General features: G+C 48.1%; 1 protein-coding gene across 5 annotated transcripts in view; it reads left to right on the plus strand.

Annotated features, from left to right (window-relative positions):
• TRIM2 (tripartite motif containing 2) overlaps positions 1–13,741 on the plus strand; it is a 79,030-nt gene that overhangs the window by 14,179 nt on the left and 51,110 nt on the right. Inside the window, exon 1 of one of the 5 annotated variants that reach the window (XM_028522050.2) lies at positions 11,167–11,603. The exons of 3 other annotated variants lie outside the window; for them this stretch is intronic. In XM_028522050.2, coding sequence (XP_028377851.1) covers positions 11,601–11,603 — 3 coding nt within the window. In that variant the 5' untranslated portion in view covers positions 11,167–11,600. Of the gene's footprint in view, positions 1–11,166; positions 11,604–13,741 lie in introns of those variants that run through there. One more of the 5 variants, XM_036031915.1, reaches the window with a different exon arrangement.

Genomic DNA, 13,741 nt, shown 5'->3' on the forward strand with positions numbered 1-13,741 from the left:
AAAGCTGCCGACCCCGAGCCCACGACGACAGTGGACATCTTTCGAGTTTCAGTGTGTGCCAGGCACGGTGCTGAGCACCTGTGAGGCACTGTCTTAGTTGCTCTCCGCAGCAGCCCTGTGAAGTGCACTCTTTCATTGCCGTTTTACAGATGGGGAAGAAGAGGGTCCGAGAGGTGGCGTGATTTCCCCCAAATCATGCCGCTGCTCAGCGTCAGAGCTGGGATTTTCCACACAGTGTCTGATTCCGGGGTCTGGATCGTTGTCAGCTTCCGAACACCGTCCTGGTCAGTGGGAGAGTCAGAGGCCTCAGATGGAGATTGTTTGTTTAAGATAGAATGTTTTTTCATTTTTGTTACTTTAGTTCATTGTTTGAGGTTTTGTGTTTGTCTCTGTCATGAGAGTGCATGCGTTCCTTAAGGACAGCAACCAAGGTGGGCCCCAGGGCGGGGCCCTGCACACAGGAGGAGCTTGCTGATGGAAGGAACGAGGTGGGGGGTGGGGATAGGCAAGAGAGGAGGGGAGGAAGATGTGACGAAGAAATGTGTTGTCGGGGAAGAGCTGGGTACCCGCAGCACTGTTCCCAGGCCATGGGTGGCTGCACTTGGCACCGAGGTGGCTTGCCCCATACCAGGATGTGCCAGCGTGGGCAGGGCACGCTGGGCCTGGCGGGCCTGACCCGACCCGTGTGCGCCCTCCCTCTGCTGCGGCCTAGCTGCTCCTGTTCCCCCGCCCCTGTTCCCCTAACCTCTGGTGGCACTGTGGCTTCCCTGGCTCCCAGCCTGGACACGTTGCCAGCCCTCTATGGGGAGAGCTGGGGCAGTCGGTATGTACTTTGGAGCATATCCATCCAGGGAGGGCGTGAAAGGGAGCCCTCCTGTTCTCACGACGAGAGACGAGTTCCATCACAGGGGAAGTTTCAACGCTGGAAAGGCGCCAAAAGAAGCCGTTTCTCTTCCTACCTTTCCAAGAAGCCTGCTGAGTCTAAAGGGGAGATGCTGGCTAATGAGACTCGTTTCCACTGGTTGTTGACCAGCATGAAGTGCAGGCCTCTTATGTCACTGTAAGAAATGTCCAAACGTGTACAGAATTTTTACAAGAGTCCATTTGAGCCAAACTGACAACATATGCCAGGGAGCAAGGTCTCAAATGCACCCAAGAATAAGTTTTCTAGCTCCTTTTATGCACGTGTAGTTAAAGACGGCCGTGAGAAAGACTGGAGAGAGCAAGGTTGGAAGGGATACAGGACAGTTCACATCATGTGCTCTCTTGAGGGTTAATATCCCCTTCCAGGGACATTTCTCTGGCATTTCAAAGGTGTGTTAACTGAGATGCACTCGAACAATGGACAGGGCTGACTTAAGACTTTTCACTAAAGAAGTTATAGGCCTGGGGAGTGGCTACCCACCCTAACCTACCCAGTTAGGGGTTTATGATCAGATCACCCTGGGAGGTCACTTTCCGTAGAACCCCCTTTTTGGTCCACACTCACAAGAGCAAGGAGCAGATGGGCTTGAGCAGAGACCCTCTTCCTTCCTGGAGTGGGAGTTGGTGTGAGGAAACACCAAGGGCAACAAAGTAACACTCCAGCCTCTTGCTCTGCTGTGTCAAAGCCAGCTGGGAGACGTGGGCCTAAGTGGGTGCCGTGGTGAAGGGAAGCTGTGTCCAGGCGAGTATGATAAAAAGTATATAGATATATCTCTCCTGATTTCTCATGATTCTGCCCACTCTCTTTTATTGATTTTATTGGGCATAAGAAAAGAATTAATGGGGAGTAGTGTTTTATTAGTCCATTCATCCAAAAAAATAAATGTTTATTGAACCCCTGCATGAGCCAGGCTCTAGGAACACAAAAGTGAATCGTTAGGTGTTCCTAAAGGAACTCATAAATCTTGCGTTGGCAGTGCTACCAGAATGCTGCTGCGCCAATACATTAGTGACTGCGTGCTCTGTCCGTCCCTGAGGCGGTCTCCCTTCACGGACCAAGTCATTCACTGCTCACGATCATCTGTGAAAAGTAGGTTTTATCCCCCTTTTACGAAAGATGAAACTGAGGCACAGAGAGGTTGCAATACTTACTCGGAGTCATCAGCGGCTGAGCCAGGATTCAAATCCGCCCGCACTCTCCACCACTCGCACCACTTCTGATGGTCGGAACTCGAGACTTGCTGTGCGCTCAGCCTGGTGCTGTGGCCCCGACACACCGCACGGTTTAGCCCTCAGCGCAGCCTCCCGAGTGACATTTTACAAATGCACCTACAGAGGCAGTGAACAGCCTGAGCACAGAGCGGATACAGATGTGTCTCCAGGGCCTGTGCCTTGGTCACAGCTCCACGCTGCCGTCCCGACAGGGCTGTAATGTTGGGTAGGCATGCCCAGTGTGGCGCGGTGCCACCTGTGCTGCTTAGGAAAGTCCTCCCTCCTGATTATGTGGGGCGGGGGCGGGGGTGGGGGGGGGCAGCCTCCTGCAGGTGAGGTCAAGTTCAGCTGTGCTCAGACACCGAGGGTATTGTGGGGGGAGAAAAAAATATTATTTTCTACCTTTCTAAGTTCTTCTAGATGGCGTAATAATCAAATTGACAGGAGACAGATTAACAGGAGGAAATAACCACATTTATGATGTGTATGTACCTATGGGTGTTCCGTAAGATGATGGGACAAGCACAGCCAGGCACTTAAGGTCTGTATATGCCTGGTGAGCTCAGGAGAAGGGGGCGGGGGCTGTTTCTGTTTGGGACCTCAAAGCGGAGGAAGGCAGTTCACCTGGAAATGGAAATCAAAGGTTTGATACATAAATGTTTTCTCGGTCATCTCTAACAATCGGACAGAGAGGACTTTGAACGAAAGGGCCTTGCTAGGTTCCTCCCTGTTTACCACACACGGAAGATTGAACTCTGGTTTTCTAGGATGTTATAGCTCCTTCCCTGGAGCCGGTCTTCTATCTAAATTCTTCTCGGCAGTTAGGGGGAAGGTCAAAGGTTTTTCCTCAGTCTCTTGTTTCTTAAAAATAACCAACTTAAAATAACCAATACCCCCAACAAGGCCTATTTTGGGGAAGCGAACTCTGCTTCCCCTCTCCCCAGCTCTCCACCGAGGTGTCCGGACTCCTACGTGAGCACCACCCTGCGGCTTAAAGCCCTGAGCTCAGGTCTTCCTCGACTCAGGCGCGGCAGCGAGAGGCAGTCCCACCTTGGCCCCGGAGCACCACCGTGGTCAGGGACGCTCCGAGGCCGAAGGCAGGAGAGCCGTGCGGTGCCAGGAGCAGGGAACCCGCCACGACCTGAGCACCCGCACTGGCGGGCGGCCAGGCCGGGACTCTCCCCTCCCTCCCTCCCTCGGCACTCCCGTCGCCACTCCCATCGCCACCATTTGAATCAGATATTTTACAGAGCGGTCGCGTTTCGTGGTGGGAAATCAGGTTAGGAAAGGAAACATGGGATGGGGGGTGCGGGGCAGGGGGAAGGGTTTCATAATACTGTATAAACCGAGCCTCGGACATCTCTTGTCCTGGAGGCGCCAGCATTTCTTTAGCCGGAGACGACCTTGGCTCCCTGGGGGAGGAGCTTGTTGCCATAGAAACCACCGCCCAGCGCGTGGAGCTGGGGATTGCTCTCTGACTCAGGCTGGACTGGGGAGCAGGGTTGTTCGAGATTGGCCGGTATCTGCGATGTTCGAGTCAAGTCCTAGAAGTGGGATTACTTGGTCAACAGTTACACACGTTTATAAGGTTCTCCCTGAACTGCATGTTGGTTTAAAAATAACCCAGCTCACGGGGACAGAGAGGAAGGAACGTAGGGGAGAGGAGGGCAGCGTCCAGCAGGGCATCGTCAGCGACACACCTGTATCAGCCAGCTCCTGGCTCCTAGTGGCGGTCAGTCAGGGCTCGGCCCCACCTGCTCAGATCTGGTTTCCGCGTGCACCTGGTCAGACACCGCGGGGAAATTTGCTCATAGAATCCCTCACCAACTCCCAACCTGGTAGTCAGACCCGCCGCCCTGTTGAATTAAACAAGGTAAACCGCCGAAGCAAGCAGTCACCTGGCACCGCCTCGCATGCGATTGCCAAAGTGAGAAATGTAATCACAGAGCTGCGGAGAAAAACTCGAGACCGGTGTTTTCCTCAGTGTGGACACTAGTGTACTAGGGTAGGGAGTCTGGAGTGAGGACTGGGAGGCTACCTTCCAAGCATACTCAGGACAAATAGTCAGCTTTGAATTAGACCAAACCATGGCAAAAACAAATGAGCATTTTGTTGACTTGCTTTTGCTCTTTATTTTCGTCAGAGCCAGATAAAGAATAAAAAGGGGGTAGCATGCTGTATTAGCAGATGGCAGAGCCTTGCAATTTTTTTTTTTTTTGCGTCAGTCTTCTCTGCGAAGGACATCTTCCCACCGAGAAAGGGCTGCTGAAGGCTAATGAGAAGGAAGTCACACTAGGGTTGGCCAGCAGCACAGGGTTTGAGCTGCCAATCAGACACGGGCAGGCTTCAATCTGATAATATGGTTAGTAAGTATTGGCGAAGGAGACAAAGCAGGAGATAACAGTACTTTCCTCTCTTCAGGAGGCTGAGAAGCTTCCTTTGCCCCTCCCCTGCTTGGGGTATGTACCAGGGATGAGAGCCAGGGAGTGTGGAGGTCACCTTGACACGCAAACACGTAGCCAGTCACCTCACGGCTCCACTAATGCACACTGTAAGTGAAGCAGACATAACACTCCCCATTTATCTTACCTACTGTTTTCAAGGGCACAGTGCTCTGGGAAAACCAGGTCACTTTCATGTGGGCCTACATCAGCCCCGGCCTCACGTTGACCTTTTTCCCACAAGTAGGTGTTGGGGGTTGAATTGTGTTTCTCCAAATGATGTCAAAGTCCCAAATCCCAGCACCTATGAATGTGATCTTATTTGGAGATAGGATCTTTGTAGATATAGTCCAGTTCAGGTGAGGTCATACTCTATGAGGGTGGGCCCTAATCCAACATGACAGGTGTGCTTACAAGAAGAAAAAACAGGGACACAGGGAGAGGAGTGCCAGGCAGAGACACACAGGGAGAAGAGAGCCATGTGCTATGGAGGTAGATGCACCTACGAGTCAAGTAATGCCTGGGCTGGCCAGAGACTAGAAGAGACAAGGAATGGTCTCTCCTGGCGTCTTAGGAGGGAGCTTGCCACCTCGAGTTTTGTACTGCTAGCCTCCAGAGGTGTAAGAGAATACATTTCTGCAGTTTTAAGCCACGCCACAGTATGGTACTTTGTCACAGCAGCCCTAGGAAACAAATACAGGAGGTAAAAATAGGAAAACCATTCATTGTAAATAAATGTTAAGCCTCCTGGCTTCAACAAGTGACATTCCAGGTTTTTGAAAGAGCGTGATTGCCAAATCACAGACCCTTATTTTTAGATCTCAGGGAACAGGTAAAGTTTCTTAAAGACTGGAGATAGGGAAACACACTTTTCATTTACAAAGCTTAAATTGTAAGCTAAGGAACACTATCAAGCATAATTTTATAGAGGAATATGAATGGGATGGTTCACAAACACCTAGGAAAGAAAGCATTCTGGGTTTCATAGGAATAAATTATACCAGGCTCACTGTGAATTCCATTTTTGGTAGAGTTGTTAGACGTGAGTGTTAGTTACCTGTCAGTATGACTCAGCATGGCAAAAGTGCCAAGAAAGGTAAAGTGAACTCAGAAGTCATTAGTGAAAGTGTAGGGCCTACATCCAGGAAAGTGAGTGTCTCGCTCTACTCTGCGCTGAGCAGACCCCTCCTGGATTTTGTCATCAGTTTTTTGGGCAGCGCCCCATGGAAATACACAGGCCACCTAGAGGGGTTGCTAAGATACTGAGCAGGGGGTCAGGGGTGCTTGATCTGGGTCACTTCTACTGCAAACACGGTGCCTGTCTGGGAAGGGCTATCCTGACACCTGAGACCCGACCAGCATGGCTGTGACTGGTAGGCAGGGAACTCTGGCCCCGTGAGTGATTTCGAGAGGTTCCGTTTGTTCCTTATTTTCGTATTGTCAGTGCCCAGTATATCATCTGGCACATGATCGTTTGTGAAATGTAGAATATTAAATGGTACTCCTAGGCACAGGCCAGCTTGGGTGTGAGTTTTTGGCTTGCAACTGGGTCAGCTGGTTTTCTGTTAATCCATTTCTGTCCACATCACCCCATTAGGTTAAGGCTGGCTTGGACCTTCTCTTTTCCTGAGGAAAACATGACAGGGAAGATTCTGTTTCATCACCATTATTTTCATAGTCCTCTTTGGTGTAGGACCTCCTCAACCCCCCAATGTGGGGGACCTCCAAGGACCACCGACAGTAGCAAGGAACAGCCTCCTGGGGCCCAAGCCAAACCATCACCCCAACTGCCTGCAAAAGTCTGGAGTGGCTGGGAGGAGCCTGGTTTTGAGGGGCTGCACCTGGAGAGCTGTGAAATCCATCATAATAATGTCTCTTCTCCAGTTGCTCATGCCCTGAACGAAGGCTGGAATAATTGTTCCATATTATCCTCTTTCAGAGGACCATCTGGCAATAATTTTCATAAAGGTTTCTGAAAGCAAAGATAAGAAAAACTCAATAATGACTGCATTAGGCAGAGTTTCTGGGCTCCTGATTTCAGGTTGCCTCCTTCTAGCTGATAGTGTTTGTCTGCCGCTGGAACACACCACCTCTCTAATCAGCTGGCTTTGTTCCACTGCAGAGCTGCCTGATAACTGTGCAGCTTTAGCCCGTCCTCGCAGGGCATTGTGGCCCTGAAAGAGGACCCGTGCCAGCCAAAGACCTGAACTCTAATTCACCTCTGCTGCGTAATGGCTACTCCACAGTGGGCTGGTCCTGTAACCTTTCCGAACCCCAATTTCCACTAAAATAATAATTGTGCCCGCTCTATCTGTTTCTGGGTTTGCTTTGCTTTGGATTATGAAAGTGCTTTCTAAATTATAAACCACCAATCTGATATGAAGAATTGCATCTCCCTAGTGATCTCTGATCCGACTATTTTCCAATTCTGACATGAATGTTTACCTTTACATCATGTTATGTCACTCATTCATTTGCAGAAGGATTTTTGCCATGCTGCATCTGTGTGTCAGCCACTGCACTAGGGCCTGGGGACTTGCAGGTAGAAGATGGGGCTCTCAGTAATTTCCAGCAAAGAATGCTATGGAGTACACCAGAGTGGCACTCAATCCAGACTGAGGTGGGAGGGTCTGGTATTGGAGGGATTGTCAGAGGATCTTCCCTAAAGTGGGTGATGTCTTTGCTACATTCTGAAGGATTGGGAGGACTTAACCAGGGGAAAGAGTCAGTCAAGAATGAGAGCATTCCAGGCAGAACACGTGGCCTGTGAGCCTAGAGATTGGTGTTTCTCAAAGGGGATGCTATTGGCAGTTTGAGAGGACAAACGTACGTGTGTGTGACTTTTCCATGCACTGGAGGGTGTTTGGCATCCCTGCCTCTAGGCACTAAATATCAGCAGTACTTCCCACCCCAGAAACACAATCAATAGGACACCTCAGAATGCCCCTTCATATTTCCAAAAGCATGCCCACCACTCCATCTGGGGCTTTGGAGCCATTTCGTGGGTGAGAGCCACTACAAAATATATAGATACAGATACAGATACAGATATAGATACATAGTGGTATATTTAGGAGCTAGAGTGCGGCTGGGGAGGACGGGACAGAAAGTGGAAAAAAGACGGGGGAGGCACAGGTCGGGTGATGAACGGTCTGGAGTGCTGTCTTCCGGGGTTCACTTTCTAGGAGCAGCTTCTTCCATCGGGGAGAGACAGGCTGTGTGTAAAGGGCTTCGGCACGTAACAGATGGCCAATAACTTTAAGATCTCTGTTTCCCAGGATGCTGCCAACCCCAGTTTAGTTAGCACATGCCCTGTTCTTGGGCATGCGCACTGTCCGTCCACCTCCTAATGCCTGTGTGCATCAGAGCCAAACTTGCCAGTGACAGCTAACTCTCCAATGTCTGTTCAACTGTGGGGAAAGAGTGGGTGGGCAAGACAGCCCCAAGAAGTCAGTGAGGTGTGTAGTGGGCTCAGTCCTAAGGATCTTGGGCTCTTCTCTGCTCGTGTGGCCCCACGATCTGGCTGCTTGAGGTCTCGAAACGAGCACACTCCAACTCAGAAAGAAACTGCACTCTTACATACCAGCAGCCACTGCCGCCACCACCTGTTGCCAAGGAGTGTCAAGGGGGAAGATGCTGTGGCCTCTAATACATCCTGTGGTAACTTAGGCCCAAATTATAAACAGTTGATTCATTTGCCGAGACCTGCTACAAATAAGGCTGTACTTGCCTGTAGTAAAGAATGCTGTGTGCGTTAGGTTCCTGGCTGAGCCCTCGAAGCCCACTTACTCAGACAGTAAGCAGGTAAGCCATCGTGATGAGGGTGTTTGGGACCCAAGTATCCTGTGTAATGCTGTTTCCCAGGAAGAGCTAGTCCAACTCCAGGAAAAGATCAGAAGCACGTACGGTCCCCATTTGTTCTGTCGCACCCCGGGCCACAGCACACTGCAGTGACCACTCTCAGTTGCTGGGAGCCATCTCTCGTCTCCAAGCCTTTGCCTGTTCTGTGCTCCGTGCCTGAGATGCACCCCACTCCTCCTCACCCCACTCCTCCTCACCCTGGGATGACCCCCTGGTGGGCTCCAGAGTCTCCACTTCCTCCGGCAACCAAAGCACTTACCACACTGAGTTGCAATTTCCTGCTTACTCATCCATTTCCCAGGCTAGACTGGACCTTCCTGAGGGCTAAGAAATTATGTTTTTCTCCGTATCCTCAATGCCTACTCAGTGCCTGGCGCACGCTAGACATTTCACGGGTATTCGTCGGAATGAGTGATTGAATCAGTGGGTGAGCCTTCTCTGACTACACACCCAGCAACAAGACCAAGGATCTCTGCCACTTCTCCACCATCTTGTGAGCACAGAGACTCACTCCAGTTGTGTGGCCCCGAGTTTGGGAAGAGTGGGGATGAGAAAGCAAGAGGAAGGAAAGAGGATGTGCTTGGGGGGAGGGGTCAGCATTTGACCAATTCAGCTACCAGATGGGCTCAGCAGCACAAATGAGAAGAAGAGGGGACTCCCTTCACAGCAAGTCAGGCACCTTCATGATGGTCTGTCTTGGGAAGGAGATGTTGTGAAACGAAGGGGGCGGGTAGCCGGCCCGTAGCCTCAGGTGCTGTTCTCATTAGATTGTAAACTAAGACAGAACGCGTGTCCGCGCAAACGCCTGTATGTGAGTGTTCACAGAGGTGCATTCTTCATCGCCAAAAAGGGCGGGAACAGCTCAAATGTCCACCTACTGACAGATGGATACACAAAATGTGCTGCTATTCCATACAATAGGGTAGATTTTTCAGCTGTAGAAAGGAATGAAATACTGGTACGTGTTACAACATGGACGAACCTTGGAAACATTATGCTCAGTGAGAAAAGCCAGACACCTGAGACCCCATGTTCTGTGATTCCATGCGTGTGACCAGCCAGAACAGAGACAGAAAGCAGGTTAGTGGTTGCTCAGGACCATGGGGGCGGGGGGCGGTGACACAGTAGGGAGTGATAGCTACCAGGTACAGGGTTGTCTTTTGAGGCAATGAAAATGTCTTAAAATTGACCGTGGTGATGGTTGCCTACATCTGTGATACATACTAAAAGCCATTGAATTGTACACTTGAAATGGGGGGAACGTATACTGTATGAGTTATGTCACAATAAAGCTGCTGGAAAAAACAAAACGTCTAAAACAGCGTTAACCTGGGCTTAAATCTTTTTTTTTTTAATGATTTATTTATTTTTAGAGAGAGGGGAAGGGAGGGAGAAAGAAAGGGAGAGAAACATCAATGTGTGGTTGCCTCTCATACTCCCCTAGCTGGGGACCTGGCCTGCAACCCAGACATGTGCCCTGACTGGGAATCGAATTGGTGACCCTTTGGTTTGTAGTCCAGCACTCAATCCACTGAGCCACACCAGCCAGGGCAAATTATTTATTTATTTATTTATTGGTTTGAATGTGGGGTTGGAGGGGAGGGGAGAGAGAGAGAGAAACATCAATTTGTTGTTCCACCTATTTATGTATTTGTCGGTTGATTTTTGTAAGTGCCCTGACTGTGGATTGAGCCCCATAACCTTGGTGTATCGGGGTGATACTCTAACCAACTGAGCTACCTGGCCCAGGCAACCTGGGCTTTTGAGAACTGTGGACCACCTGGAATAGCATGCTAAAACCGGCATGTCTGCACATTTTCCTGGGCCTGTCAATGTCCCTGGATTCTCGCCCACCCCCCTCCCCTCCCACTAACAAAGGAAACCACTGCCCTGCTGCCCTCCAGGGCTCAGCGCAAAGCCTGACTGCAGGAAAAGAATGTGCTGAATATTGATGTGATCAAGTATGCAAATTGACAATTTTATTTAAACAAAAGTGTTTCGTGTCCACTCTTCAACTAGTAATTAACCAAGGAATAGAATGCAGTATGGTTCTAGAACTGCCTTCATTGCTGAAGAAAATGGGATGATTGTGAATTCCATCCTGAAGTGTATGATTTTTTAACTCGAAAGTATTATTTGTAATGTGAGCATTTAATAGTTTGTACATGGCTACATGCCGATCATTTTTAAGTTAGCAGACCCTTAAGAAGTAAGTTTAGTGACTTGGTAGGAAATCAAGTTATGTGTATATGTAAAGTTTGTCAAGTTTCTGAACCTTTAACTAAAAACTTTTGCGTCATCAGAAAAAGCAGTGAGGTCTGTTCATCCCCTGAAACAAATAAATACTGCATGATCCTTTTCTCTGAATGATCAGAACCACTAAAAGCAGAGAGATGTCATTTGCACTATTTGAGGAATTGTATTTTATTTCCTGGGCAAATATCAAGAGGGGAAAAGATAGTGGCGGCTTGTTGAACTGAGCTGTTTTGCATTTTTTAAATTTGCATTTGTGTTTCAAACTACTTGAAAGGCTTAAGGAAAGATTTTTTTTTTTTTTTTTGCTAAAGAAAGTGTGTGCTCTCACACCCTTTAAATTTGAACTTTTCCTATTGAGTTACTGTAGGTCTAATTTTCTTTGAAGAAGCCATTCTCTCTGCATCTCCCTTTTGCTCATCAGCGCGCCCTCTTTCCTATTTGTAGCGCTCACGGTGCGGTCCAGGCTGCGCCGCGCCGGGAGACCTGTGCACTGGTCGGCTCTCCCTGGGTGGGTCGTACAGTCACATTGTGGCGATGGACCTCAGCGGCCCAGCGGAGAGCCTGGAAACAGCTGACTGCTGACTCAGAGGGGGCGAGCAAGCCACCCACGAATCTCATTGCAGCTCGCTGCTGCATCCCTATCCCATAATCCCTTGCTTGGTTTGCTGCAGTCTTTTCAACAGACCCTGAGTGAGAAAAAGATGTCCTGTAAGATAAAGATTGATTGGTTTGGATGCCGAGAGGGGTCTTCCACTTGTTAAGGACCCAGAAACATTCCTGCGGACTTGGCCGAGCTTCCTCTCCTCTCATTTCCTCCATTTTTCTCTTCCTCTGTTCTGTTCATGATCTGGCGCATCCCTCCACAGAGCAGAAGATATGCTGGGCTTCTGATGATGGCTGCACCGCATGGTAGGGGATTTTAACCGGTCTCTTTGCATGGTGCTTCCAAACTTGAGATGTTAGCAGAAATGTGCATTGTTCTTTTGGATTCCCGCGGGGCTGCAGCTGGGGAGGGTTTAACGCCTTGCCTTGTTGATTAGTTTGTCTGCAGAAATAAGTAGGTCCTAAACGTTCCGATTGCTTAGTATTATGCCAGGTGGATAACTGATCTCTCCTGCTCTCTGTTCTGCTCCCCACCCCACCTTTCCTCTCTCGGTAATACTGCATGATCTGTAACTATAAGACAGAGGGAGACTTGCTCTTTGCTTAAACAAAGGCGCTGAATTCACAAAAATAGGGAGAAAGTCGTGCAAGATTTTCTTGTCAAGTTCCTAATGTGATCTGACTAGCTTTTTTTAAAAAAAAAACTAGCTTTTATTTTAACGTGTATCTCGCCTTATTTTAAATAGAAGATTTTTTTTTCTCCAGCATATGCTGGGTACGAAGATGGGGATGCAATATTGCATTTGCAGGATTCCTTGCTGGATACCCCAGGATGGAGGGGAATGTGCGATGGACCCTTCCCCCACCCGGTCTTCTGTTAGAGAACCCTGGGGTTGAGCTCCACGGTTCCCAGTTACCATTGGAAACCCATTCATTCATAATGCATGACTCGACCTTCTGAATTCCAAGCCCCATTGATGGCCAGCAAAGATGCGGGAGATGATTTGAGTTTTTTTTTCCTGACATTTTCCCCACTGCCTTTGCAGTAGACTCAAATCTGGGTGGAGTTCAATGGTAGCATTACTGGAGAAAAAAAATCTTTGGGTTGGACCTTAGGTTTGCTTCCTGAAGGAGTGGGCATTATCTTTGTATCGGAGAAATTTTTCTGCAAGTGTGCCCCACCCTGTCATTATTCCTGGTTTGGGGGAGGGGGTGGATAGGAGAGCAAGTCAGAAAGCTATTCATTTTCAACTACTAACTAGGTGGACTTCTGAACCAAAAGATAAGATGATGTTTCTGTCTTAGAAAAAGATGGGTTTTAAGCTTTCAGGGACGGATCTAGATTTAGAATGAGGCATTTTAAAAAATTATCGGTTCTTCTTTGGCTTTGATCCTATTGTGACAGTTTTATTCCTCGTGCTTGTCAATTGTTAGAGGTTCATTATTATTATTATTATTATTATTATTATTATTTGAAAGAAATTAGAATATGTAAGGAGAGCCATTTGTTTGCCCAGATCCTTAAACTGATTTCTTACGTATTAGGATTGCATTCTGCCTGGTGCGAACCTATTTCCTGGAGCCTTTCTTTCCCAGCAGATGCCTTAGCAGCGCCAGCCCCAACCCACCGTGGTGTTAAATCACGCACGCCCTCCCGAGCAGGCAGACAAAGCGAAGTTTCCCGTGTGCGGTGGTCTGAGAAAGCAGCTTTCTGCTGCCGAGAGGTCCGCTGTGGCCTTTCCCAAACCTCTAAATATTCCTTTCCGATATTCTCCTAGAAAGACACAAGTGATTTTCGTTGGAAAGGCTGACACGGGGCCTAATGTAAAAAGGCTCTTTGATAGAATGTACTGCTCCTAGAAATACGAACGCAGCGTGTACAATGCACACATTTTTAAAACAGAGAATAAAACCCATATACATTTCACTGTAGTTATTATTATAATCCTGAGGTGACCTTTCTAATACAACAAAAGCTTAAGTGGGTTTTCTTGCATGTGAAATAGAGTAAAAATATTTATTCTTTGTGTCAAAAAGAAATGAAAATGTCCTTCATTTGGATATCTTTAGATGTTCATTTCTTCAAACTTACAACTTTCTTCTATCAAGTAGGGAAAACCCCTAAATAAATAGCAATTTTCAAAAAATTTAACTAATCTCAATTTTTAAGTCTCCCTTGTGTCTTTTTCCATTACCTCTTTCATACGACTAAGACTTTAACCCAACATTGGTATTGCTATATATTATTGAAATATATAGAAGAAAGGTCCTTTCAAACTTTAAAAAAATTGCTGCCAAATTATTTACTATTATAGTTTTTTCTTTAAAAAATGTGACCGAATTACCTCTAATTGTGGCACCATTATAGTTTGCACACAACTGTAATTGCTTAAGAATGCCATCTGTGCCCCTTCATGACTTATGTAAGGGTTTTAATATCAGAG

The sequence above is a fragment of the Phyllostomus discolor genome, chromosome 8 (genome assembly GCF_004126475.2).
Source record: "Phyllostomus discolor isolate MPI-MPIP mPhyDis1 chromosome 8, mPhyDis1.pri.v3, whole genome shotgun sequence".
Taxonomy (NCBI): Eukaryota; Metazoa; Chordata; class Mammalia; order Chiroptera; family Phyllostomidae; genus Phyllostomus; species Phyllostomus discolor.